Raw genomic sequence first — 27,994 nt, 5'->3', positions numbered from 1 at the left:
AAGCCTAGCTCTCCTCAAACAAGCAGGGGTGGGGGCCGGAAGGAGAGGCTGGCTGTTGGGGAGTCCTAAGAAAAGGCGCGGTGGGCAGGGCCAGGTGCGGAGAATAGAGGACGGGCGCCGAGGAGTTCAGGTACAGTAAGTGGGAGAGCGACTCTGAGAGCCGGGCACTGAGGGAGGGAGGGAGCGGCCGGGGCGGGAGTGGGGCGGTGGTGGCTCGGACAGGTGCCGGGCGCGGTGCTCCTAGCACCTGGGGTGCCGAGCGCCGGGAGCGCTTAGTTCCGGCCTGGGGCCGGCGCAGGTGAGGAGCCCCACAACCCGCCCTGCCTCTGTCGCTGGCCCCCAGGAGGCCTTGCCTTCGCCTCGCCCCTCCCGGTCTGGCCCTGCGCGCAGCCAGGCTGCAGGTCCCGGGGGCCCGAGGCTGCGCGCCCGCTCCGCGCGCTTCCGGCCAGTCCCGTGGCGGGGAGGGCGGCCGGCGGGGGGCAGGCGCGGAGCCCGGCCGGCGACGCGCTTTGTCTCCTTTGTTCCCAGCGGTGGCAGCGCCGCGGCAGGAGGGCGGGCGCGGGCGCGGTTTTCCGCCCTCGGTCTCCGGGTAACAGCTGCGGTCCGCCAGAGTCGCCGGGAGGCCGCCGCGCGCGGAGCCCAAGGAGCTGCGGAGGTGAGCAGGCCGGCTGGGCTGGCGGGCGGGCTGGGGCGGCCTCGGCCTGCAGTTGAGACCGCACTTGTGCACGCGAGGCGAACTCTGGCGGCTCCACCCGGAACGCGATTGGGAGACGGAGGAGGTGGAGCCGCTCTTCGCACCCCCTCCTCGCGGCCGCAGCAGCCGCCGCCGGGACGGCCGGCCCCTTCCCCGCCCTCCGCTCTCCGCCCTCCGCCCTCCGCGGACCCCGGTGGAGTCCTTGTCCCGGCCGGGGGAGGCCGGGCGCCTGGGAAGGGCCGCGTGGGAAGGTAGAGGCTGCCCCTCCAGAGCCACAGCTCTTGCAGGCTGCACTCGGCGGGACCGACAGAGGCAGAACAGTCCACACCACGAGCCTCCTGGCACACGGAGGGGTCCCCTCTCCACACACAGACCATTTGGCTGGCGACTGCTGAGCGCCTCGGGTCGTCGCGGATGCCTGCGAAACAGGGGCTCCCTTCACCCGGCTCAGCCCGAAGACAGCGGGTTGGGCAGTGTGCACCCGGCACTGTCAATGAGTAACCCGCCCCAGCGGCTAGCCTTGGGAGTGGGGCAGGAGGGTGGAAAGGAGGCCAGTTTCCCACTGGCTCCCAGACGAGGTGCAGGTGTGGAAAGGCGAGTTTGTGAGCCTCTTCGGTTGGCAAGGACAGTTTCAGGAGGGTCTGTTGGTGCTTGCTTTCTGTAGACGGAAGTCAAGCAGTCTTGGGCACTGCTGAGGAGGCCCAGAGACAGATTAGTCCAGGAGAAGCCCACCCGGCAGGCCTGGGCATGGGCAAAGTTAGAGCTGGGCTTTGGCTGTGAGCCTGGGCAGGGCCTGAGATGTGGGGAGGTGGTGGGAGGTCCTGGTTGTGCAAGTTGGGAATGAGAGGCTTGTCTCCAAATCAGCCCTTTCAGTCTGCTCTAGCCTGGCCGTTAATAAAAGTGGGGCTAATGCCTTTTCCTTTGAGAGGCCAAGTGGCCAGGTGGTGTAAGCCTCACAATCTCCTCTACCAGCCAGGTTTCCTTGAAAGTGAAATGGGGGCTCAGTGACCATGTGGGGAGTACCTAGTCTGTGCTGATGTCTGTGGCAGCTGGTGGGCCTCTGAATGAAGAGCCATACTCTCTGCTTTTAAAGAGCTTTGAGTCCATACTAGGAGGATGGAAATGGCAGAGAAATGGTCTTGGGTAGTGCCTCTAATGCTGGCACACACTCTACTGGCAGGGCAGTATGTGCTAGTCTGGCTAGGTGTGTCCAGTCCATCCACCACGCAGGTGACCTCCTCCAGAGCAAGAGAGGGGTGGGAAGGCTCCCAGGGAGATGATGGCTGGGTGTGGGGGTGAATAGGACAGAGAGGGAGTGGGCATTCCAGTAATGGGAACAGCCCTTGCTTGTGATGGCAGGGAGGAGTGGAACAGCCTTCCTTCAGGCAGGAACGAAAAGCATGCATGTGGGAGGATGTGGACCAAAGGGCTTGACCTTTATTCCTCAGGCCTGGCAGACCCCAAAGCCTCAGGAAGACGGATGCACTTCATTTCTGTTCAAAGAAAATATGGAGAGGTTGCATGTTTGTGTGTGTGTGTGTGTGTGTGTGTGTGTATGTGTGTGTGTGTGTGTGTGTGTGTGTGTTGGACAGCTAGGGGCTGCTCTGTGAGATGGCAGAGGTTAAGTGAAGCACATGTGTCCGGTACAGAAGAGAAAGCGTCACTGTCCTATGGTATGTAGGGAAAAAGGAAAGAGAGCTAGGTCCTGCTTCATAGGAAGACTGCAATTGAAGAAGCCTGGCATAATTCCCTGGAGTGGATCAGCCTCTGACTTCCCGTGTGTCCTGGCCAGGAGCTCTGCTGGTTCCAAACATTTCTTCCCGTGGGTTCCTTGACCCAGCTGTGATTTCACATTCAGGGAGTGGTTTTGTTGCTGTCCCTTGAGGACTGGAGAACCTTGGCATGCAGTAGGCTCTGAGCAAATATTTGCAAGCAAATTAAACACTGAATGTTGGTCTAACTATGGGACCCTATGCCCAAGGCACATCCCTGGAATGAGGGGGCAGGAAAAGTGGTCAGTAGCCAAGTGAAGGAGGTGGCCTCTGCCTATCCTCAGTTGGACCCTGTATTCCCAGAGGAAGAAATTCTCTCTAGCCCTTGGAAACAAGGTGGGGGGCTCCTGGGCAGCCTGGCTTTGCCACAGTCCTGGGCTTCTGGCTGGGTTCGAGACTTTCCCTGACACCTCCTTCTTCCCACCCCCTTGGGTGGCAAACAGAGGCAGCCTTGTTCCCGCTCCCATAGAGCTGCCCTGTTCTCTGCACACTAAAAATGGAAACCCCCAAGCTATTTTGGGAGCAGTGCCCAGCCAGGCTGTGGCCACGGCCCCCTTCTCCACAGTGTCCCTGCTCCACCAGGCTGCTGGACCTTCTCTGAGCCTTGTGCTCATCCCTGCTCACTTGGACAGCCTCAGGAGCACTCTGCTGGGATGAGCACACCTAGGAGGAGGGAAACAAGCAGGATATTCTGCAGAGAGCCTGGCAGCTGGGTGGTGGGAGGGACTGGGCAACATGGCCTGGGCACGTGCAAGTAGGGAAAGTGTCTCTCAGTCTGGGATGCATGGTTTGTCCTAGCACCTCACCAACTTTGCTGCTCCTGGTGAGGGACCATTGGGCTCTGGGGAAGGTGGTTTGCCATGGTTTCTTAGTTCTGGAACTCGAGAGCCTCAGCTGGGCAGCACCCAAAGTCTGGGGAGGTCCTTGGAATGGACTTGAGGTTGGGGGAGAGCCATGCATAATGATTTCCTCAGGACACCCTCCACTTACCCTACATCTGGTCCCTGTCTCTACTCTGATCTTCAGGAGAAGAAACATCAAAAAGATGGCCTGCCTTCCACAGCTCTCTAGCACTAAGTGTTTGAGCTAGGAAGTGTGGATGAGTCTGTCTGGTGTCTAAATATTCAAATGTGGATGGTTGTGTGGGTATGTCTCTGGTGGGTAAGTATGACATTTGCCTGTATATTATGTATGTGTAATGTGGTGTTTGTGCATAAGGGATTGTTTCCGTATAGATACGTCTTTATGTGGAATATAGGTGCCTATGTGGTATGTTTGTGTTTCTGTGTGTGTCTGCTGTGTGTACAGATTATACCTGTATGTATCTGTGTGTGTATGCAAAGTCTTGTGGGTGTATGCATGCATACTGGTTATATGCATGCATTTTGGTGTGTGTGTATATATGTGTGCGTGTATCTGTATCTGCTAGCGTGCTGGTGCCCATTTGAGCTAGGATGGGCAGCCTGGTCTCTGTGGGGGGAATATATGTGGGTGCCTTGATAGGGTAGGGTTTGAGCAGAAGATAGGACAATATAGGTACTGAGAAGAAGAGTTTTTAGAGGGGTAGGGCTGTGCCGAGGGCCTGACTGGCCCCTGCTGGCCATAAGGCTCCTTCCTAGCTGACCTTTCCCAGGCTCCATGGGTGCCTGGCTCTGTCTGCTGTCCTCCCCCTCCCCGTGTGGGCTCCGAGGAGGCGTCCTCTGTGGAATGTGTTTGGTGGCCGAGGGCCAGGCCAGGCCTGGCTGTACAGACAGGCTGGGCAATGGGGACGGGTACTTTTGTGCTGGTTCCATGGTGGAGAGCCATGCCTCTTACCCAGCCCCCAGTTTTACACTCTGCTTTCCCCTTGGGTAGGTGACTCCTGCTCTGGTCATGCTGTTGTCCCCTGATCTAGCTGGCCATCCCAGGTGAGTCTAACCTTACCCCTGGGCAAATGGGAGCACTGTGACTCCCTCCTCTGCCTAGGGTTCCCCAAGATGGGGTGCAACCTTTCAGCCCCCACCCTTCCCAGCCTAGACCGCCCGCTTTTCTGTGGCCTAGTGTTTCTGTGGTTGTCATCCTTCTGGATTCCTGGCCTAAAAGGGCCTGTGCCCAGTTCTTGCCTCAGTCTGACATCTTCTGACATCTGAGTCCTCATCTTTCCTTCTTCTTCTGGCCAGGAAACTGTCATCCATGCAGAGGGGCCTGTCCCTTCTTGGGGTTCTGGGCCTTTCCTGTCCCTTCCAGGCCCTGCTCCTGATCTGTGTGGTGGAGCTAGGTAGTATGTGGGAGGGTGGAATGGGGCTGTAGGTCTCGGGAGAGCATAGTGCCTGCAGAAAGGGGTGGTGCTGAAGTTTTCAGGGACAGTGTCTGCCCTTTCTTCCCTGGTGGAGTGTAAGCCTGAGGGCATCCTGGATTGTAGTGCTCATCTGGGCCTGGATCTCCTGCTGACCCCAAGGTTAGGAGGAGCATCTTGACAGTGGCACATACTGGTCCTTTACCAGTGACCTCAGGATGCTCTGGGGACCACATGAGCTCCACTTTACTTTTCTCCTTGCCAGGTGACCATGCCTGCCCTTGGCTCAGCTCTTCTCCAGGCGCTCTGGGCTGGGTTGGTCCTTGCCCTCCAGCCCCCTCCACCAGCTGCTTTCACTCCCAATGGCACACATCTACAGCACCTGGCAAGGGACCCCACCTCAGGCACCCTCTATCTGGGGGCCACCAACTTCCTGTTCCAGCTGAGCCCTGAACTGCATCTGGAAGCCATGGTGTCCACAGGCCCTGTGCTAGACAGCAGAGATTGCTTACCACCCGTGATGCCTGATGAGTGCCCCCAGGCCCAGCTTACCAACAATCCCAACCAGCTGCTCCTTGTGAGCCCAGGGGCCTTGGTGGTGTGCGGGAGTGTGCACCAGGGTGTCTGTGAACAGCGGCGCCTGGGACAGCTTGGGCAACTGCTGCTGCAGCCAGAGCGGCCTGGGGATACTCAGTATGTGGCTGCCAATGACCCTGCAGTCAGTACCGTGGGGCTGGTGGCCCAGGGCTTGGCAGGGGAGCCCCTCCTGTTTGTAGGGCGGGGATACACCAGCAGGGGTGTGGGGGGTGGCATTCCGCCCATCACAACCCGGGCCCTGAGGCCGCCAGACCCCCAAGCTGCCTTCTCCTATGAGGAGACTGCTAAGCTGGCAGTGGGCCACCTCTCCGAGTACAGTCACCACTTCGTGAGTGCCTTTGTGCGTGGGGCTAGTGCCTACTTCCTGTTCCTGCGGCGGGACCTGAAGGCTCCATCTAGAGCCTTCCGGGCCTATGTGTCTCGTGTGTGCCTTTGGGATCAACACTACTACTCCTATGTGGAATTGCCTCTGGCCTGCCAGGGGGGCCGCTACGGACTGATCCAGGCTGCAGCTGTGGCCACATCTGGGGAGGTGGCTGGTGGGGAGGTGCTCTTTGCAGCCTTCTCTTCAGCAGCACCTCCTACTGTGGGCCAGCCACCTTCTGCGGCTACTGGGGCATCGAGAGCCTCTGCACTCTGTGCCTTCCCCCTGGACGAGGTGGACCGGCTTGCTAATCACACACGAGATGCCTGTTACACCCGGAAGGGCCTCGCTGAGGACAAGACTGAGGTGGCCTACATTGCATATCATGTTAGTTCGTCCTGTGACCAGCTGCCAATGGTGAGTTCTGGTGTGGCCCCAGTGTTCACCTTGTCTGAGGCTATTGGCCAGGTAGTGGGGGCCAAGCAGCTGCCCAAGGAGTGAAGGGAAGCTGGTGGTAGGGTGAAGGACTGTCAGGTCAGCAGGTATTAGGTCTTCTTTGGGCCTGGGTCATAGAGGGCAATCCCACAAAGGGCATTCAGGGTGGCAGAGAGCAGTGCAGGGATGGGCTTGGACCAGGGTGCTGAAGAGGTGGTTTTGCAGAGCTGGGCTAGGAACTAGGGCAGGGGTAGATGTTGGAATGACACTATTTAGATTCTGGAGCGGGAGAGGAAGGTGAGGTTTGGGCTTGTGTGGTTGTAACTTCAGGACCAATACGGGGGAAGACACTGCTCACAGGGGAAGTGGGTCAGTGAGAAGTGCAGAGGGCCCAGGCTAGTGTGCTGGGAGGAGAGCAGACAAACTCTTGAGAGGCTTGGGAAGTGGCCCAGGAGAAAGCAGAGAACAGCACCGGGAGATGGGGGGCGTGCTCCCAGGCTAGGGCTAAGAAAAGGTGGGACCACACACTGGGGTGGGGATCAAGAGGGGAAGGAGCCTCTGGAAGCTACCCAAGGCAGCTGGAGACAAGTGCACCAAGGGAAGGCGAGGACATAGCTGTGTGAGGTATTGACCAGGGCGAGGTTGTCAGGGAGGGCTGGCAGAGAAACAGGGGTGGGAGAGGTTGTCCAGGGAGCTCGGAGGGAGCAGGGAGGTTCTCCACACAGGGCCTTCCTGATGCTACTTGCTTCCTGCAGGATACCCCAGATGCTTTTCCCTGTGGCTCGGACCACACGCCCAGCCCCATGGCCAGCCGTGTCCCGTTGGAAGCCACACCAGTTTTGGAGTGGCCAGGGGTTCAACTAACAGCTGTAGCAGTCACCATGGAGGATGGGCACACCATTGCTTTCCTGGGAGATAGTCAAGGACAGCTGCACAGGGTGAGTTCACAGGAAGTACCAGGCCTTGTCCCAGGATTTGGAGGGGATGGGGTGCTGGGGACCCAGCCCAGGAAGTTCATCTCCTGTGGTCCCTGGGCCTGGGATTTGTGATATATGACATGGCCCTCAGCCCTGGGCTGGGAGAGATGACCTGTGCCTCTCTTCCCAGGGCTGGGTAGTGTTTACCTGTGTACTCCCCTACCCTAGGCTGGCTGCAATGACCTGTGACTTCCCAGAAGAAAGTTCTTGTCTTTAAATTGCTTCTGTTATCAGTGGAGGAGGCCTTGGGTCTGTGATGGACTTGGTGCCAGACCTTGTGGTCTCTGATCTCAGGTGTACCTGGGCTCGGGGAGCGATGGCCGCTCATATTCCACACAGAGCATCCAGTGGGGGTCTGCAGTGAGCAGAGACCTCACTTTTGATGGGACCTTCGAGCACCTGTATGTCATGACTCAGACCACAGTGAGTGCCTGACCTGAGCCAGGACATGAGTGGTGGGCGGGGCCTCTGGGTGGCCAGGGACCCTGATGTGGGTGAGTGCCTGGTGTTTGGATTGCTGGCCCCAGGTCCTCTCTGCTTCATAGCTTGTGAAGGTTCCTGTGGCCTCCTGTGCCCAGCACCTGGACTGTGCATCTTGCCTTGCCCACCGGGACCCGTACTGTGGGTGGTGTGTTCTCCTTGGCAGGTTGGTGCTCTGCTGACTCCTGCCCCCACCTACCCAGCTTCATGCCCATGGTGCTCCTGTGTAATTGTGTCATTCAGGATTCCTGACTTTTGGACCTTGACCCACAACCCCTGCCCTCTGAATGGCCCCAGCCCCCTGCCATCTTCTGTCCCTGGCATCATTGCCCTGACAGGACAGATGTAGGAGCCTAGTATCAACCCCTATTTGGGGGCCATGTTCAGGGCCTTAGGATTATAGCCATCCCTGCCCTATGAATTCCTGGTGACCCTGTGAGGGTCACAGATAGATTCTGGTCATTCTCAATTAGATGCAGTCGCCGTTCTGAGTGTTCCAGGGGCCAGCACCCAGAGAAGTGGCTGTGGAGCTTCCAGCCTGAGCCAGGCTGTCTGCAGGTGGCAGCCATGAGCCCTGCCAACATCAGCCGAGAGGAGAAGCAGGAGGTGAATGACCAGAGTAGGCAGGCCCCAGTGAGGGGGGTTCTGGGGATGAGTTGAAAACCTGGATTTTTGTGTCTTGTATTCAAAGTTCTACATGGCCTTGCATAGTCACTCTTCTTTGGGCCTCAGTTTCTCTATCTGTTACTAATGCAGGCCAAGGGTATTTGTGAAGGCTTGAGGGCTGGGGGCCACTGGTGCTGTCCACACTGGGTGCCTCATAAACTTGAGCACTGGTCTGTGACCTGATGGCCAGTATGTCCTGGGCTCTCTTGATAGGTTTTCCTGTTGGTGCCAGACCTGCCACCCCTGTGGCCAGGGGAGTCATATTCTTGCCACTTTGGAGAACATCAGAGTCCTGCCTTGCTGACCAGTTCTGGTGTGATGTGCCCTTCTCCAGACCCTAGTGAGGTCCCAGTGCTGCAGAGAGGAGCCGGTGGGTGAAAGAAGGGGCCAGCCCTGTACCTGAGAGCCGCAGCCTGCTCCCATCTGGCTCCAAGGGCTGTGGTTGGGGTGAGGTGTTAGACAAAGGTCCCTGAGTTGATGGCGTTTTTTTGTTGTTTTGTTTTGTTTTGTTTTGTTTTTGAGACAGGGTCTCACTATGTAGCCTCACTGTGTAGCAGGGTGGCCTCAGACTTGCAGTGATCCTCTTGCCTCAGCCTCCCGAGTGTTGGGATTACAGGGATGCTGGCCCCTGGAACACTCTTTGAGTCCCATCACTGTCCCCAACACTGCAACTTGTCCATTTTGTGCCCCATGGGTGGTGTTTCCCAACCATGGGTTTTCCCGCTGTTCAGGGTGCCAGCCCCACTCTGCACGGTCTCTGTGGCATCTCTGGTGCCTGGCCACTCCTCAGTCTTGGTCTTCTCTTACACTTTGCAGACCATATGTCTGTGAGTGTGGAGCTCAGGTTTGGCACCGTGGTGATCGTCAGAGCTTCCCTCTCCATCTATGACTGTGTGGCAGTCACTGAGCTCCACCCATCTGCACCGTGAGTTCATCCCCAGCCCCCTGCTCTGGGGTTCCCTGTGGCGACACCCACCCCATGACTGTGCTCTGTCCAGGTGCCAGGCCTGCGTGAGCAGCCGCTGGGGCTGTAACTGGTGTGTCTGGCAACACCTGTGCACGCACAAGGCTGCGTGCGATGCTGGGCCAATGGTGGTGAGCCAGCAGGTGAGTGGGCAGTGGAATGGGCACATGGGGGCTTGGGTCCCCAGTGTGAGGATGTCTGATGGCCCGGGGGTCTGTGTGCCTGCCTGCCTGCATGAGGCTCTGTTTGAGTGCCTGAGCCATGTGTAGGGTGGACTCACTGGAGAGCAGGTGCAGATCTGTCCTGCCTGTTTTGGGAGAGGACGTTTATAGCTGACAGGCAGGAGGTGTGGCCTTTGCCTCACCTCAGCACAGACACCCCTGGAGCCAGTCCTCTGTGTTTCTCCTTTGGAGAATTAATGGGTTGTTTTTGTTTCTCTTTTCCTTGGTCTCCTTCCTTCTTAACATACCCTTTGCCTGCTCCTGCGTTTGCCTGCTGAGTGGCCCTTCCTGTCTTCCTCTGTCTGCCCCTTCAGAGCCCGCTTTTCTCCCTAGCCCCTCCTGCAAGAGACATGCCTAGTCCCCTCCCACCCACAACCCCCCAAACCATGGTCACCCCTACTTCTTACACTGTTCCTTTGGAGCCTGGGGCTCCCTCTATAACCCCAGCCTCAGATGTGTCACCTGGGGTCAGGCCTTCCCTGCTCAGTCCCTGGAGGCCATGGGCAGGACCCGGCCCCATACCTTCCCCCACCTCCACAGAGTCACCTCTCCACGAGAAGCCCCTCCTGCCCAGCTTCCCCACCAGACCTGGAAACTCTGTCCCTGCCCCCACTGACTTGGGACCTTCAGCCGTACCTGAGGACCTCTCGACCTCCCACCTGGCACCCTCAGAAGCAGCAGCAATGCCCCCTGCAGAGCCTGACCCTGAAGCCCTTTCCTCTGCGGTGGCCCTGGACCAGCCCCCTGGCACTGCTCCTGCCACCACTTTCCCAGGGGCCGCTGGCTCCACGAAGCCCGCTCTGGACTGGCTCATGAGAGAAGGCGGCGAGCTGCCCGAGGCAGACGAGTGGACAGGGGGTGACGCGCCCGCCTTCTCCACTTCCACCCTCCTCTCAGGTGATGGAGACTCAGCAGAGCACGAGGGCCCTCTCGCCCCCCTCATCCTCCTGTCCAGCCTGGACTACCAGTACGACACCCCCGGGCTCTGGGAGCTGGTGAGGTCCAGCCCAGGAAAGAGGCCTTGGGAGGGGATGAGGGAAGACACAGGCCCTTCTCATCTCGGGATTCTCCATGGGGAGGGGCATGGAGCAGGGCCTTGTCCTTGGACCCCAGCAAGGCAGAAGCTGAGGACGGCAGGGTGGGCTGCACAGACTGCCCTGTTCTTGGTGCCCGCAGGGAGAGGCGAGTTGGAGGGCCGGCTCTTGTCCCTGTGTGGAGAGCGTCCAGAGCTCTACACTGATCCCTGTCTCCGTGGAACGAGAGGTCCACTTGCGTGGCCAGAATCTGCGCCTCCTGCAGGTGTGTGTATCCTGTGAACAACTGTTCTTGCAGCCCCCTTGGAGGATGACACTCTATAACCCCTGGGGAGCAGGCAGAGGGCATGGCCCCACATCTCACCCTTAGCCTACGGGCTGTGCTGGGGAACTGGGAAGCTCCTGGGGCCCAGCTCCAGAAGTTACCCCAATGGTGGTGTCTTCTGTCCCCAGGACAGCCCAGGAGACAGTGAGTGTGTGATGCAGCTGGAGGGCCATGAGGTGGTAGTGAAGGCCCAGGTTGAGTGTGAGTCGCCTCCGAATACCTGGTGCCATGTCAAGTGCCAGCAGCACCAGGTACAGACCATAGGAGCCTGGGTAGACAAGGGCACTCAGGCCATAGGCTGGCTGTTAACTGTAGCTGGCTGCACCACATTGTCCCCATCCCTGCTTTGACCCTGGAGAGGAGACTATGACTGTGCAAGCCAGTCTGATATCTAACTTGGAATCCCAGTGAATCCCTCCATTCTAGATCTGTCTCTAACCTTCCACCTTTTCACCCCATGGAATCCCTGCACCCCAACTCTGACCTCCAATGCTGTGCTCATAACTAGTCATTTTGGTCCTTTCTTGAGCTACCTCTCTCAGACCTGCTGCCTCCCCTAGCCCGACTGACCCTACTTCCACTTCTCCAGCTCAGCTATGAGGCCCTGCAGCCTGAGCTCCGGGTGGAGCTGTTTCTGCGTTGGGCCGGCCGCCTGCGTGTGGACAGTGCGGATGGGCTGCATGGTAAGCTTCCCAGAGGGGTCACATGGTGTGAAGCTGTGCAAGCTGCAGGCTGGTGGTAGCCAGGCTTTTCCAGGCCTGCCTCTCACATGTGTCCCTGCTATCTGCAGTGGTACTGTACGACTGTTCTGTGGGACACGGGGACTGCAGCCACTGCCAGACTGCGATGCCCCAGTATGGCTGTGTGTGGTGCGAGAGAGAACATCCGCGTTGTGTGGCCAAGGAGGCCTGTGGCAAGTCTGAGGCTGTAGCCACCCAGTGCCCTGCACCCCTCATCTCCTCGGTGTGTGGAAACACTGGCTTGTTCCTTCCTCACTGCTGTCCTCGGAGGGAGGGTGGCTGTGCCATGGGTGCTGGGGACCAAAAGTGGGGAGACTGGGGCTGCCTTTCTGTGCTGCAGGAAGTCAGCAGTGGGTAGAGGTGAGTAGTCCTTCTCCTGGAACAGGTGGAACCACTGACTGGGCCTGTAGATGGAGGCACTCGCGTTACCATTAGGGGCTCCAACCTGGGCCAGCATGTTCATGATGTACTAGACATGGTCAGGGTGGCTGGAGTGCCCTGTGCTGTGGATGCCCAGGATTATGAAGTGTCCAGCAGGTGAGCTGGCTGAATCCAAGGTGGGTGGGCTCTGTGGATGGCTTTCCCTTTGGGGCCTCCTATTCCCTGTCCATCTGCCTTCCCTCTCCTGTTTCCTTGATTCTGGTCCTAGTGCCTCAGTGTGGGGGGTGCCATTGAGGCCCTGGAACACCCACCTTGGGTCCTGCACCCAACTGTAGGTCTCTGGCTTGGGCTGCTTGGGGATTATTTCAGAGCTTGCCTGGGGCAAGGTTGCTGCCCAGGGCTATCTCCTGGCTCTGCTTAGGTGTTCTTGTCTGGCTTTCTGAGTGACTGTGGATATTGTTGTGGTAGCAGTGTCCTCAGTGGCTGACCTTCTCACCAGCTGACCCTCTTCCCAAATGTATCCTGGTGGGGCTGTCAGGCCGTGTGTTGTGGCACACCTGCAGAGCCAGGCCCCCTCTGTCCTGAGGAGCCCAGTCTCTGGGAAGTTCTGCTCCTGTGCCAGGGCTCATAGTTTACTGAGGTATTCTGGGTCATGGTAGCCTGGTCAGTAGTCGTAGGGTCCCAAAGGTGCATACACAGGACTCAAGAAGGTGGCTCCAAGCAGCAGGGCCCAAACCTGGTTTAATGCCAGGTAATCGGATCTGTAACTTCATCCTCCAGAAGATGTCAATTCAGGAGGCTGTACATTCTGTATTTTATTTTATTCTATTTTTTTGGTACTGGGGTTCAAACTCAGGACCTTGGGATTGTGAGGCAGACGGCAGAACCGCTGAGCTAAATCCCCAGCTCTGTATTTTATTTTATTAAAAATTTTTTTTCTGGTCCTGGGGATTGAATCCAGGGGCACTCTGCCACTGAGCTACATCTCTAGCCCTTTGTTTTTCTTTATTTTGAGACAGGGTCTCACTAAATTGCCCAGGCAGGACTTGAACTTGTGATCTTCCCTAAGTGCTGTGATTATTAGGCATGTACCACTGTGCCTGGCATCACAACCCGTATTTTAAACAAGTAAACACTTTGCAAGAACACGGAGCTTTCCCAAGAGCATGTTATGATTGAGAACCTAAGGAGACTGTGACTGTTAATGATTCCAAAACCACAAGACTTACAAAACAGTTTATAAAGTAATTAAAAAATATATCCTGGCTGGAGTCTTCCCTGGGTAGTTCACATATCACTTGTTCTGTGTTTCCAGTGTTTGCAGCGACTATGATAGTGCCACAGACTCCAGCCAGTACAGGCTGAACATTGTAGAATTAATTTGCCCAGGCTCCTATTTTCTAGCTAAGAACCAGCATTTTCTTAGATTGCTCACATCTATCTCCAGATCCAACTGGAGACTTTTAGGCACTTTTTTCCAAGTGGGTGTCCTGCCTGTAGTGGTGGAGGACTTGGTGCCAGGCCCACTCATTAGCTTGGTCACCCCCACAGTCAGCTTTTACAGGGCTCCTTTGTGAATATATGTCACAACGGAGGGATAATTCCTCCTTGCTGGAGGCCTCTGGGGAACCACAAATATTTTCAGGTGCCAAGTCCTGCCATGCGCCATAGGAGATCCTTCCAAAGCGAGAGAGGATCCTGACCTGACTGGAGGATGGAGAGGAGGGATCATCTGATGGTGGGGCAGGGAGAGGGGCTCCTGGGTCACTTGGAGGGCCTCTCCATGCCATCTTGCAGCCCCTTGCCTGCCTTGTGCCCACAGTCTCGTGTGTATCACTGGGGCCAGTGGGGAGGAAGTGACTGGTGCTGTGGTAGTGGAAGTGCTGGGAAGAGGACGCGGCATCTCGGAGCTCAACTTTGCCTACCAGGTGCCTGAATCCCACACTCCAAACCGCCCTCAGCTGCCAGTGGGTCACCTTCACGGGGCTCCCTGACCCAGGGCTGTCTTGTCAGTCTTAGACTCCCCCAGCCTTTCTGCTCTGGCCTGACTTATCAGTCCTTGTCTCCCTTCCCACAGGACCCCAAGGTGCATTCCATTTTCCCAGTTCAAGGCCCCAGAGCTGGGGGTACCTGCCTTACCCTGCATGGTTCCAAGCTCCTGACGGGGCGCCTGGAGGACATTCGAGTGGTGGTGGGAGACCAGCCTTGTCGCTTGTGAGGGGTGCTTCCTCATTTTATAAAAGTCCGTGGGCCTCAGGGAGAGGGTAGAGGGGGCAGGGTGCTGGGAAGAGCAGGGGCGGGAGGAGAGCCATGTCTGCCCCATAAGGAAGTGGCCAGACCCTTCTGAACCCAGGCTGTGGTGGAGACTGAAGGCAGCAAGGGAAGTGAATAAGGCCTGAGCAAGTCCTTTGTCCCCCATCTTGTGCCTCTACCTCTTCCACTGCCCCCTCCCCTCTATAGGCTTCTGGAGCCACAGTTGGAGCAGCTGCGCTGTGAGACCAGCCCGTACCACATGCCTACCACCCTTCCTGTGATGGTGTGGTTTGGAGCCACTGAGCGGAGGCTTCAGCATGGCCAGTTCAAGTATACGGCAGACCCTAATGTCACCTCTGCTGGCCCCACCAAGAGCTTCCTCAGGTGTGGGGCCAAAGGCATGGCTGCATGGCATGTGACAGGGAGATCTTTCAACTCTACTACTGGGGGGAGTTCAGGGCTTTGTGTGGGAGGCTGCGAATCCTGTGCTGCTGGTTGGGGGAAAGGTTCATGTGGTTTGGGCTGGGGCTGAGCTAGCTGGGACTGGGCTGTGCTGTTGATCCTGGTTCTGGCAAACTTGTGTGTGGCTTATCTGCTGTGTTTCAGTGGAGGACGTGAGATCTGGGTCCGTGGCCAGAATCTAGATGTGGTGCAGATGCCAAGAATCCGAGTGACTGTGGCTTCAGGACCTCTGCAGCCTGGTCAAGGTCTGGGGCGGAGGCGCCGTGTGGTCCCAGAGGCAGCGTGTTCCCCTGGAGCTTCCTGTGGTGGACAGCATGTAAGCCACCTTGGGCCTCCCTGCCTGCATGGGGCTGGCCCTCCCTCTCCCCTCTCCCACCTCCCCCACCCCCAGCAGCCACAGTGGCTGGTCACATCTTTGCTCAGGCCCCCTTCCCATGCAGGCCCTCACTTGACCCTTCTGTCTTCCTCCACCAGTTTGAGGAGCCTTGCAATGTGAACTCCTCCCAGCTCATCCTGTGTCGCACACCTGCCCTCCCTGGCCTGCCTGAGGACCTCTTGGTTCAGGTGGAATTTATCCTCGATAATTTGGTCTTTGACTTTGCAACACTGAGTCCCACTCCCTTCTCCTACGAGGCTGATCCCACCTTGAAGCCCCTCAACCCTGAGGACCCTACTGCACCATTCCGACACAAGCCCGGGAGTGTGTTCTCTGTGGAGGTACTTCTCCTCCTCAGCATAGCTGGGCCTCAAGGCTCTCCTTTTGCAAGACAGCACTGCACATGCAGTGGAGAGGCCAGAATGATAGAGCAGGGGCCGGGGGCTGTTAGTGGTGGGGCTCCTGGGAGGGCTTTTTGTAGTGGCCTGGGTCCTAACACTCCACAACAGGTGTCTGCACAACAGTGAGTAAGTGGTCTGGGACACACAGTCGTAGGCGTTGTGGTACACAGCAGGTAATGGGCTAATCCTTATGTGGTGGCCTGACATGAGGCATATGTTCTGGCATATGTGGTACATAGAGGTAGGCACTGGGACAGGCTGGGGCCAGACAGTTTTCTAGCCACCTGAGGGCCGTCTTAGTCAGCAAGGGTTTTGGTTTTGTTAGGTAACCAAGATTTGGTTCTCTAGTCCCCTGCCCACTCTTGGTACTGGAGACTGAATCTAGGGAACACTGAGCTATATCCCCAGGCTTTTTTAAAAGTTTGAGACAGGGTTTCACTAAGTTGCCCAGGCTGGCCTTGAGCTTGTGGCAGGTTCTATAGATTTTTAGCTCTTCAGAAGAAAGGGAAGGCCAGAGTAGAATCATGTGGAGCAGCCTAGTGGACATCTCTGGGACCGCTGGTCCCAGCTCAGGGGAAGCAGTACCAAGGGACTGCCAGCCCTGCCAGCCCTGCTCCTGAGGGTGGGTCTCAGGATCAACCTTCCCATGCTTGGGGTTAGGATTTCAGTGGCCACCAGCTCCTTGGGAAAAGTTTTGAATAACAGATTTGTGACTCTGTATTCCAGGGAGACAATCTGGACCTTGCAATATCCAAAGAGGAGGTAGTGGCCATGATAGGAGATGGCCCCTGTGTGGTGAAGACACTGACCCGGTACCACCTGTATTGTGAGCCCCCCATGGAGCAGCCTTTGCCATGGCATCATACCCTCCGGGAGGCACCTGACACTTTGCCTGAGTTCACGGTCAGGGGGCCGGTCCTGGGGAGGGCTGGGTGTTGGGGACATGCTGAATCCTCTCACAGGTGCTCCCTACACAGGTGCAGATGGGGAACCTGCACTTCTCCCTGGGTCATGTGAAGTATGATGGCGAGAGCCCTGTGGCCTTTCCTGTGGCAGCCCAGGTGGGCTTGGGGGTGGGCACCTCTCTTCTGGCTCTGGGTGTCATCATCATTGTCCTCATGTACAGGTGGGTGCAACAGATGTGGCTGGGTTGGGCAGAATGGGACTGGCTGGGGAAGGAGCAAATTCAGTCCTAGCTGAGCAAACATTTTCTCTAAAGGCGAGAGAGTAGGGCTTTGCAGAGCTTTGGAGGCAGAGTGGTCTCTCTCAAAACCCCTCAGCTTTGCCATTACATATAAGAATAGCCATGGGTAGTATGTAAACACACGAGCATGGCTGTGCTCTAACAAATCTTTGCTTATAGAAATAGGTCACAGGCCAGGTTTGGCATTGTTATAGTTTGTGGGTTCCTGGATGCATTTGTGCTGCGTAGATGGGGATAGGTGGATGTGGCATTTTGGGATGGGGCAGGGTGAATTGTTCTGGGTGCAGGCCTTGTCTTGGCTGGGCTTTACCAGATTAGGGTGTGCCGGAAGGGGTTTTTTTTTTTTTTTTTGGTACCGGAGATCAAACTAGGGACCTTGCACTTGTGAGGCAGGCAGCGGAACCACTGAGCTAAATCCCCAGTGAGGGTGTGCTGAACAAGGTCAGGCTATACCTAGGTCAGAGTTAGGAAGGTCTAGGCCACATGGGACCCAGCAAAGGCTTTGGCCTCCTTTGGCCTTCCCTTCCTGCCCTTGGTGCTGAGCAGGAGGAAGAGCAAGCAGGCCCTGAGGGACTATAAGAAGGTTCAGATCCAGTTGGAGAATCTGGAGAGCAGTGTGAGGGACCGCTGCAAGAAGGAATTCACAGGTGAGGCTCCCAGTTTTCAGAATTTAGTCCAAAGCTGCTCCCATCATATGGAATGGGCATTGAGGCTGGCCTTTTCTGCCCAACAGACCTCATGACTGAGATGACCGATCTCACCAGTGACCTTCTGGGCAGTGGCATCCCCTTCCTTGACTACAAGGTGTATGCAGAGAGGGTCTTCTTTCCCGGCCACCGGGAGTCACCCTTGCACCGGGACCTTGGTGTGCCTGAGAGCAGGCGACCCACTGTGGAGCAAGGCCTGGGACAGCTGTCCAATCTGCTCAATAGCAAGCTCTTCCTCACCAAGGTGCTGCCCCACCCCTCAGCAGGACCACCCACTCTCTTGGCCCAGTCCTTCTCTGTCCTGCTGTTTCTGAGTCCAACCTCTCATGGTCTCTTCTGACCCAGTTCATACACACGCTGGAGAGTCAGCGCACCTTCTCAGCTCGGGACCGTGCCTATGTGGCATCTCTGCTCACTGTCGCCCTGCATGGGAAGCTTGAGTACTTCACCGACATCCTCCGCACCCTGCTCAGTGACCTGGTAGCCCAGTATGTGGCCAAGAACCCCAAGCTGATGCTGCGCAGGTCTGTATAGCTGTTGGGGCTGTGTGGAGAGTGGACAGCTAGAGCCAGGAGCTAAGGTGGGGCCTTGGGTCTGAGGTCTGCCCCATAGAGAGTTCCACAGCCCCAGTGCTGACACTGGCTGCCCCTCTCCTGTTGTCCTAGAACAGAGACTGTGGTAGAGAAGCTGCTCACCAACTGGATGTCCATCTGCCTCTATACCTTCCTGAGGGTAGGTAAGGGAGGCAGAGGCCGACAGAGCTCCTGTCCTGGGCGGGTTGGGCCCCTAGCAGCTTGCACATTCAGTCCAGAGTACAGGCCCTGCCTGCCGTGTCCTTGGCCATCTTCGGCCTGCATCTTATACCCTTCCCCAGCATGCATCACATCCCATACACCTCTGGCATTTGCGGGGACCCTAACTGCCTGCACCCCTCCCCCCAGGACTCAGTAGGGGAGCCTCTGTACATGCTCTTCCGAGGAATTAAGCATCAAGTGGACAAGGGGCCAGTAGACAGTGTGACTGGCAAAGCCAAATACACCCTCAACGATAACCGGTTGCTCAGAGAGGATGTGGAATACCGACCTCTGGTGAGGGTGTGCCTGTGTGTGGTCTGTAGGATCAGTCTCCTGTTGGGGTCCCAGCTTCCAGGGTCTATGCCTAGATAGAGCCAGCTTGGCCTCTGGTTGCCCACTGGAGAGAGGCTTTGATTTGTTTATTTTTGGCGGTGCTGAGGATGGAGCCCAAGGCCCCATGCATGCAAGGTTTCACCTGAGTAAAGAAAGGCTTGCACTTACTCACGTGCTCCACCATTCACTCTGCACTGTGCTGGGTGTTGGGGTCACTGTGGAGCAAGCTGCTGTCCTGTGGGGAGGCAGGCAGGTGGAAAGACAGAATTAGGATTGCTGGGTACTTGGGGGTCAGATGGTTTCTCCTGGGTTGTTCCTGCCCTTGGCCTTATGTCTTGGTCATCCTGAATGTGATTTGGTCCCTGACCACATTCCTGTGTCCTGTGTAGACCTTGAATGTGCTGTTGGCGATGGGGCCTGGGACAGGAGAGTCCCAGGGTATGCCTGTGAAGGTCCTGGACTGTGACACCATCTCCCAGGCCAAGGAGAAAATGCTGGACCAGCTTTATAAAGGAGTGCCTCTTGCCCAGCGGCCAGACCCTCACACCCTGGACGTTGGTGAGGACCTGGAGGCAGGGGCCTGGGGACCTGAGATGGTGTTGAGCCTGGGTTGGCTTGTCCCTCGGGGTGGGTGGGATATTGAGAGTTGGGACAGAGGCTGGGTCTGGAACACTTTTCTCAGACAGCTGCTCCCCTAGACTGTGGAGGGATTGGGTATGGCTACCCCTGAAGGAGGGGCTGTGTCCCTGGGCCAAGCCCCTTTATCTTTACAGAGTGGCGGTCTGGGGTGGCTGGTCACCTCATCCTCTCTGATGAGGATGTCACTTCCGAGGTCCAGGGTCTGTGGAGGCGCCTGAACACTCTGCAACATTACAAGGTGGGGAAGGTAGGGGTGGGAGGAGGGATGATGGGCTGGAGCTGGTGGAGGGATCACCAACTGTGGTCAGCAGGTCCCAGATGGAGCAACTGTGGCCCTTGTCCCCTGCCTCACCAAGCATGTTCTCAGGGAAAACCAGGATTACGTCCCTGGAGAACGTGAGTACCTCCCCCAACCCCCATTGTGGTGCTCTACTCTTGTTTGCCCAGTCCTAGGTAATGTGAGGAGGTCCTTTGGAGCCTGGAGTGTGGGGTTGTGCCTATTTCCTTTCTACCCAGAGATGCCTCAACCAGGTGCCCCTGTTCCTGGGAGAGTTGGCGGGACCCAAGAGGTCCAGAGAACATAGCGTCTGATGTGGGGTCTTGGCACAGGGACTCCAATGCTGGAAGATGTAGATGAGGGAGGCATCCGGCCCTGGCACCTGGTGAAGCCAAGTGAGGAGCCAGAGCCACCCCGGCCTCGGAGGGGCAGCCTTCGGGGTGGGGAGCGGGAGCGAGCCAAGGCCATCCCCGAGATCTACCTGACTCGCCTGCTGTCCATGAAGGTGGGATGGGGGAACTGGCTGGGGCTGGTGGGAGCAAGATGGGAGTGGGGGCTGGGTGTGGGGCAGTGGCCACTTGTGGGACTTGGGAGTGGTGTAGGGCTTGCTGAGGCCAGACTGGTGCTGGGGTGCCCTTGCTAACCATGGGTCTCTGCTTCCCCTCTTCCTGCAGGGCACCCTGCAGAAGTTTGTGGATGACCTGTTCCAAGTGATTCTCAGCACCAGCCGCCCTGTGCCTCTGGCTGTGAAGTACTTTTTTGACCTGCTGGATGAGCAGGCCCAGCAGCACGGCATCTCAGACCAAGACACCATCCACATCTGGAAGACCAACAGGTGGTCTGAGACTAGGGGCGGGGCTCGGAGCATGCATGTGTTGGGGTCTTCCCCTCCTGCCTCTCCAGCATGCTCATCAGCCATGTCCTCCCCCCGCCCCCCAGCCTACCTCTGAGGTTCTGGATCAATATCATAAAAAACCCGCAGTTTGTGTTCGACGTGCAGACGTCTGATAACATGGATGCGGTGCTCCTTGTCATCGCACAGACTTTCATGGATGCCTGCACCCTGGCTGATCACAAGCTGGGCCGGGTGAGCGGCTGGGGTGGACACAGCCAGGAGGGTGGTGGGGGAGGATGGCCTGGGCTGGGGATGGAATGTGCTCTGAGTGCAGTCTCCAAGCTCTTCTGAGTTTCAAGGAGCAAGGTTTGGAAGGACAGAGGGTTATGGGAGGTCTCTGACCTAAGGTGTCTCCAGGTCAGGCCTTGTTTAGGGTCTCTAGAAGTTGGCAGTGGGTCATTCTTAAGGGATGAGCTAGAGCAGCGGGTGCCTTGTGCTGTGGGCAGCATGTGCAGCCTGGTATGGCTGAGTAGATAGAGCGCTGGCAGCCCATGGCAGCAAGCCAGGGCCACTTGGCGAGGGCTCACCCTGAGAGTAGAGTGGATGGAGCTGTGCTAGCCTGTGAACAAGCAGGGGCCAAGTGCAAGCCCACAAGAGGGCACAGGGCAGGCAGAAGCTGTAGACTGGATGCAGAGCAAGGAGGAATTCATATGATCCTGGGGTCTTTGGCTGTGGTGAGCTCAGATACAGAGAGGGTGAGTCTGTGGTATTTGTGGGGCTACCAGGTGGTTTCCAGTGGAGACATGGATTCTCCAAGCTCAAAGCAGCCTCAGGCTACTTGGTGGATTTGGTTCCTTAGGGTAGGGGGTGTCTTTCTCCCAGTGGAGTGGAAGTGAGGCGCGTATAGGGGAGAGCCAAGTTTGAGGGAAGCACAGAGATGTGTTCTGAGTGGTCTGGCAGCACTGAGATTGGGAGTGTACGGTTAGGATAGTAAAGGCCCAGAGTCCATGGCATCTGGGGTCCCCAGTGTATCTGCTCAGCCACCCAGCAAGCAGGGCCCTTGTGGCTCCACAGATCTATCAATGGGGCTCTGCTTAGATCAGACCCCTGGGCCACATACCTCCAGACCTCTATGAAGAAGAAAAATGGAAAGTTTCACCTTACAGCATTCTTTCTGGAGCCATTTTTATTTAATCATTCTGCCTGTGATGAGCTGACAATCACACCAGGACCCATGGGGCTGCCTCCAGGAATGGATGCTATGTGGTGGCTGGTTTTTTGCCAGGGCTTTGTACTGTTTCCCTTTCCTGGCAGAACAGCAAATCATTCCTGGATAGCTCAGAAATAGTCCAAACCAGAAATGTCAAGGGTACCCTGTGGAGATTGGGGAGAAAGTACGCACCTCTCAACTCAGGCTGGGAGGTGACCTGGACATATGTCCCTGTTCTTGCTGGGGTAGTACCACCTCAACCTTTCTGCCTTCCCCACAGCTTTAGCATGAGGCAAAGGTCCCAAGAGTAAGAGCATGCTGCCTAAAACTTGAAGCTGCTGGGACTTGAACCCAGTGTGTTTGTAGGGGCAGTGTCTGGTTATATTAAAATTGTGGGCTCTGATTTAAGAGACCTTCTTGAAATCCTAGGTCAGCCATTGGCGAGTGAGGTGGTCTAGGGCAACTTAAATGATTTTCTGGGCCACAGCTTACTGAGTTTTAAAATGATTACATGGAGAGTGAACACTAGACATCTACCCTGTGAGTCATGCCCTCCTTGCCAGCTCCAGATGGAGGTGGATCTGAGCACATAACAAGGGAGGAGCCTGAGTTGAGGACCAGAGACTGGACATTTGTCGGGGAGGGAGTGGAGAAAGTTCCTGCAAAAGGAAGTGGATTGGGCTGACCAGCCATACCTATTTGCTGGGTCTGAAGGATTCCTGGGATGTGGAACCTTCAGTTTTAAAACTGAAGCACTCTACCATAAAGAAGGATAAATGAGTCATTTGTAGGAAAATGGATACATCTTGACACCATAATGTTAAGAGAAGTAACTCAGGCACCCAAAGTATAAATAGCAAAATCAAAGAAGTAGGAAGTAGGAAGTAGGGAGATAGATCTTTCTCAAAGGGGGAGGAGATCAAGAGATGTAGGGGGTAGGGGGAGGGAGGGGCGGAAAGGGGATGAAAAAGAAGTTAAGATGTGCTATGTACAGACACCAACTCCTCACAAGGAGTGTAAACATTGTGTACTGCAAACGTGTACTAATAAACATAAAATGAAATAAAATAAAACTGGAACAGGTCTTGGAGACCTGGAGAGCTGATCTCTCTAACAGGGGATCTCATCTGTTTTCTCTTGCACTGCCCTCCTGTGTGTGTCCAGGACTCCCCCATCAACAAGCTTCTGTATGCTCGAGACATTCCCCATTACAAAGGGATGGTGGAAAGGTACCAGGGAAGGCAGCGGAACTTGAGGGGCTGTTGGGTGGTGGTTGAAGTGTACAGGCAGCTGAGGCCTGGTGGGCCCTGGTGAGGGCTAGGGAGTGTTGGGTTTGTTTACCCAGCAGCTGCTGTCCTGGATTTTCTGGCAGGTACTACGCAGACATTAGACAGACCGTTCCAGCCAGTGATCAAGAGATGAACTCTGCCCTGGCGGAGCTTTCCCGGGTAAGGCTTTGGGGTGGAGCACAAGCTGCCTGCCATAATGGTCCTGCCTCCTTCACACTCCTGCCCCAGCCAGCTCATGGGGCTCTTTGTAGGGGAGCCTTTGGGTCCTTAGCAGCCCCATGAGCTGGTTGGGGCAGGACACACACCATCATTAACACAGTCTTCTTTCCACCTACTGCTGTCAAAGGCTAGGGGTCCCAACGTCTCATCATAGAGCAAACAGGGGCCTTGTCTTGACAGCTACCATCAAATGTGACTCAGCGAGGGCCTTAGTGCCTGCATCCCTCATTGGGTCTGTGGAGTGGCTATGATTGAGCTCCAGGCCTGCTGGCTTCTGCTTACCCATGCTTTCCCATGCTTGGTTACCTCACTGGGTACATATGTTCCCACCTACTCCTAAGACAGCCCCGAGTGTTAAATTCAGGAATTCATGAAGGGCATTTCTGAAATGATGATGATAACCACAACCACACTGCTAACAGAAGCTGTGCTTTTTGGTCCTACTGTGTGTCAGGTCCTTTACAGGGTACTGTTCTTCATTTGGTCCTCCTATGAGCTGCACAAGTCAGGTGGTATTGACTCCATTGTCCAGAGGAGGAGCTGAGGTTCAGAGATGTCTGCATGGAAAGGAATAGTTGAATGAGATCATAGCAGAATTACCCTGGGCCCACACCCTGCAAGTGGCATCTGTCCCACTTGACTGGTCACCTGGGATGGCAGAGGGGCCACGCTAGAGTCTGATGGGGAGAGGGTGGTAGGATCCCAGTGGAAACTCAGGCCCTGGTGAAACTATAGACCCGGGGTCTCATCCCACTAAGGAAGCCCCTCTCTTTTCTGGCTTTTCTTGGTGTCCTGGGCCTCCCCCTGTGGCTGGTTGCACCCCTCATCTCTTTCATCTCTTATCTGCCCTCCTCCCTAGAACTATTCTGGTGACCTTGGGGCACGAGTGGCGCTGCATGAACTCTACAAGTATATCAACAAATACTACGATCAGGTGGGCAGACCCTGGGTCCTGATTAGGAGGCTCACCTCAAGGGACCTCCTAGAAGGCTCGGGACAAATTATGAGGGGATCTGGGTTGGTAACTCAGGTTGGGGGGCCTTTGCCTCTCCCCTAGGCACTGAGGAGGAAAGAGGCTAGGCCCCTTAGCAGTTTGGGAAGTGTCTTTGGCATGCTTTCTGGTGTTGGCTCCATTCTTCCCTGTCCCCACCATCCAGTCCCTCAGCAAGACTCCCAGCATGGTGGTAGTGGTTGTTGGGGGAGGGCTACCAGGACCTGGAGATGGTTGTTGGGATGTGCTAGAGGACCATACAACTGCCACCTCTTCCCTGACCATGCCCCTACTCAGTCCCTACCAGGTTCTAAGGTTGGAGGTGTGTTGGGCATGGCCCTCTCTGTGGGGATAGTCCTGGCTGGGCCATGTGAATCATGGGAGGAATGGGTCCAGGCCCATAATGGTGGGTGAGGGGTCTTTCTCAGGGACCCCTGGGCTGTGAGTACCTAATGGAATTGTCCATTCGAGTTTGTGTGGTACCAGTGATGTGGCTGTTTCCTACTGGATGGCAGTTTAACACTTAGTGGATCTGTGAGTGTGAAGTCTGGGCTGTGCAGCCTTGCTTGGCATGGCCTGGCCACATCACAGGGCAGGCAGGGCTATGACTCAGTCACACTGTCTTGCAGAGAGGGATAGGAGCTGCTGCCCTTCCAGTCTCCACTCATTGCCTCAGAGACAGCTCTTATTTGTGGTTTTGTAGTTGTTTGTGTGGCTTAGTAGCTGTCTCATACCACATCTGTCTGGTCATGTTGGGTCCCTGCTCCCTGCAGTACTGGTCACACAGGGGCTGAGGAAGTGCTGCTGGTTGGCAGGCAGTGGGCTGGGAGGCCTGTAGCAGGGCTCTGCAGCGCTAGCATTGAGGCTAGGGTGTGTGCAGGCTGGCCTCCACTCGGAGTGGCTTTCCTAGTGAGTGGATATTCAGTTGTTGCCACCAGTGCCAGGTACTGTATGTCACTCCATACCTCACTAATCCTTCAAATCTCATCATTCTTTCTTTTACCACCTCCCACCAGTGAGACCCTGAGGTCACACTGGAAATCAGTGAGGCTCCTACCCCAATTTGTGTTCCAGCATCTCGGGAGCCAGGTGAAGTCTGCAGTGACCACGTAGGCCAACGCAGTCTCCCCTGATGGTGTTGGTGTCTGCATTTCAGATCATCACTGCCCTGGAGGAGGATGGCACAGCCCAGAAGATGCAACTGGGCTATCGGCTCCAGCAGATCGCGGCTGCTGTGGAAAACAAGGTCACGGATCTGTAGAGACCTGGGAGCCCTGGTCTGCTGTTGCCTTCACCCTGTCGGGGCAGCCTTGGAACCTTGAAGGAGAGACCACCGTCTTAGATGCCTATAGTGACTGACAAGCAGAGTTAGAGAAAGGTGGCTCCCAGTCTCCTTGTAGCTCTGGCCTGAGCGCTGTTGGACCATCTTATAGGCCTGGGGCCTTGAGGCCCATAGGGCAGTGCCTGGCCAGGTCTGAGCCCAGTGACCCTGTGAGCTACTTCCTGTGTGACACCAGCCTACAGGGAGTTGGGGATTAAGTGCTTCCAGAGAGTGGCTGGAAGGGCTTCCAGGCCCCTGAGGAGACTGTACTGTTTGTGAGCACTGGCCTTTGTCCTGCCAGGATACAGAGAGGAAGGAAAACCTTCCTATTTCTTGTCTTCCTCTTTCATCCTCCTTGAACTTGGTTCAGCTTCCTCTGTCGCTGCTGCCACCTGCAAGAGATAAATGCCATTTCTAGGTCACTGCACACTGACCTCTCAGGTGGGCTGGCTACCTCAGGCTACCCAGCCTCCCAGGCAGCACTAGGTACCCTGTGTGAGGGGCATGAGCTGCAGGGGGCCCTTGAGGAGAGGGTGGCCTGCTCACCCAGCTTGTCATTAAAGGATAACACACTGCATCGAGTCTGATGTATGGGCCACCCAGCCCTCCCCTAGTATGTGGGAGGCAGCTGTGCTTAGCAGGCACCTGGGGGAGGCTGACTGTGTATGTGGAGGGGTCTGGCCCTCATGAAGGTCCCCCACTGCAGGGCTGGCTGGCTGTCCTTGGCTCCAGGGCATGTCCAGGGAAGGAAGTGAGAGCCCCATCCAGGACAGGGCTGGGGGAGGCCTGTGACTCAAGGTGGAAGGGTCCAATGTCTCTTCAGGGGCCCTACCTGTCTGCAATTTGAGGGTTTTACTATCTTCACTCATATTCCATTTGTTTTGAAAGGAGTTGGGGCAGGATGGCACCATGGCAGGCACCTCCAAACAGTGTGGGTTTTTTCTATGGTCCTGTGTCTGGACCCCTGGTTTCACTACTTTCTTCCAAGTCAAGACATCTTAGGGCAGGGGTTCAACCCAACGGCCTGCCTGCATGAAGGCACCTTGTGTGTTTTTCCCCATTTGTAGATGGAGGTGAGTTTTGAGACTGTTTTAGTGGGGTCTCACATTGCTGTTGGATCAGTAAGGGTGGGGGCTGATGCTCTTTGAGACTACCCTTGGCATCAGCAGGCCAGACCCTCACCGAACAGAAGCGAGATGAGGGCCCTTCAGGTGAGGATCCCGAGGAGGCTCAGCCCTTTTGCTCTTTGCTTACTCCCCATTACCCAGTGACCTCCACCCCCGCCTCCCTTGCCCTCTGTCTAGAACCCTTAGCCTCCCCTTGAGTGTTTGAAGAGACAGATGGTGATACATTTCCAGGGAGAGTTCTTTCTTCCTCTTCTTGGCTCTAAAGCAATCTGCAAAGTCTTTGTCCCTAAGATAACAGGAGTCACACAGTTGGTCTTGTTCATCCATGTTAGGGGGAGTCACAGCTGCTCTTTTGTGCTGGCTCTAATGACCCTACTCCATTTCTGCCAGATGTGGGGACTACAGTCAGGTGATGTCATTTAGGAGCATGTGAACTTTAGTTCTTTGAGTGCTCCAGGTAGGACTTTTTCTTTTCTGTTTTTTTTTTTTTGGTACCGGGGATTGAACTCAGGACCTTGCAATTGTGAGGCAGGCAGCAGCACCTCTGAGCTAAATCCCCTTTCTTTTTGGTACTGAGGATTGAACCCAGGGCTCACACATGCTAGGCAAATGCTTCACCATGGAGCTACATCACCAGCCTTTTAAATTTTTTTTTTTTTCAAGACAAGGTCTTGAAAGTTGCCCAGACTGGCCTCAAACTTGTGATCCTCCTGGTTCGGCCTCCAAGTAGCTAGAATTACATGTGTGTACCACCACACCAGGCCCAGCTAGGTTTTTATAGTCACTCGAAATGGTAATGAATTTCCACTGGTGGCTCTGGCAAACTATGGAGTTGACAGTCTCAGGGAGCAGGGCCAATGGGGAATTAGCCCAGGGTGGACTTGAGCAGGTACAGAGGGAGACAGCCTTGGTCGACACCATAGGGGCTGTGCCAGCTGTGCTGCTGTGCCAGGCTCTGGTGTTGAGGGCTCCCTGCAGAGGAGGGCCAAGTCCTGCATGCCCGAGCCTGTGCACATGGGAGCATAAGTGCTGAACATAATCTAAATCACACTCATCTCTCCCCTCACAGAACATTGTGGTGATAAAAGATGTAAAGGAGCTGGGCATGGTGTTGCACACCTGTAATCCCAGCACTTGGGAGGCTGAGGCAGAAGGATCCTTGCACGTTTGAGGCCAGCCCGGTGTACATAGCGAGATCATGTCTCAAAAAACCAAAAATAAAACAAAACATGTAAAGGAGGGAAAAAAACCCACCACAAAAAGATAGGAAACTTCACTTAGTTGAGTGGAGATGCCAGCACTGACAGGAGTTTGTGGTTGTTCACTTGGGTTTACGCCACAATTTCACTGTAGAAATTTGTGATTCAGTTTGACCAATCTTTTCTCACCAACATTGCAAAGGTGCAAACCTGTTAGCATATAGAGCTGATGTTTCCCATCATCTGAGGCTCCTTGAGGACTTTATGGAATGACTTGGTTTCTTAAAGTAGCTTTCACTAATTTAAATATTGGAGTAATTGTCCAAATGGTTAGAAGATCAAGGAGTATTTTCATTAACTTGTTGATGTTGAAAAAATCATGTGCTGGTCAGTATAACAGCTGAATTTGTGATAATAAATGTTGGAATCATC

The 27,994-nt window shown here is 55.8% G+C and overlaps 1 protein-coding gene across 4 annotated transcripts; it reads left to right on the top strand.

Annotated features, from left to right (window-relative positions):
- Window position 1: 1 nt before the first annotated feature.
- Window positions 2-27,994, top strand: Plxnb1 (plexin B1). Of its 4 annotated transcripts, XM_004833931.4 has the most exons (39): window positions 2-130; window positions 529-655; window positions 4,321-4,373; window positions 5,007-6,119; window positions 6,893-7,075; window positions 7,409-7,537; window positions 7,660-7,760; window positions 8,068-8,200; window positions 8,474-8,630; window positions 9,077-9,185; window positions 9,259-9,367; window positions 9,760-10,440; window positions 10,622-10,744; window positions 10,933-11,055; window positions 11,394-11,487; window positions 11,595-11,767; window positions 11,930-12,081; window positions 13,748-13,853; window positions 14,003-14,139; window positions 14,386-14,562; window positions 14,785-14,956; window positions 15,115-15,357; window positions 16,144-16,320; window positions 16,395-16,543; window positions 17,168-17,268; window positions 17,355-17,572; window positions 17,674-17,852; window positions 17,994-18,060; window positions 18,270-18,416; window positions 18,845-19,013; window positions 19,229-19,332; window positions 19,406-19,490; window positions 19,704-19,876; window positions 20,046-20,206; window positions 20,311-20,458; window positions 22,581-22,645; window positions 22,789-22,864; window positions 23,784-23,858; window positions 25,072-27,994. In XM_004833931.4, the coding sequence occupies exons 4-39, from the start codon at window positions 5,013-5,015 to the stop codon at window positions 25,174-25,176; spliced, it is 6,408 nt and encodes a 2,135-aa protein (XP_004833988.2). In that variant the 5' UTR covers window positions 2-130; window positions 529-655; window positions 4,321-4,373; window positions 5,007-5,012; the 3' UTR covers window positions 25,177-27,994. The 4 variants fall into 4 exon arrangements, with proteins under 4 accessions (XP_004833988.2, XP_087042149.1, XP_087042148.1 ...); XM_087186022.1 differs by lacking the exons at window positions 2-130; window positions 529-655 and adding an exon at window positions 926-945; XM_087186021.1 differs by lacking the exons at window positions 2-130; window positions 529-655 and adding an exon at window positions 3,494-3,627.

This window comes from Heterocephalus glaber, unplaced genomic scaffold (assembly GCF_053883595.1).
Source record: "Heterocephalus glaber isolate CG9 unplaced genomic scaffold, H.glaber_assembly_v1.0 deba00001504, whole genome shotgun sequence".
Taxonomy (NCBI): domain Eukaryota; kingdom Metazoa; phylum Chordata; class Mammalia; order Rodentia; family Bathyergidae; genus Heterocephalus; species Heterocephalus glaber.
This window is presented reverse-complemented; position numbering and strand designations above follow the sequence as displayed.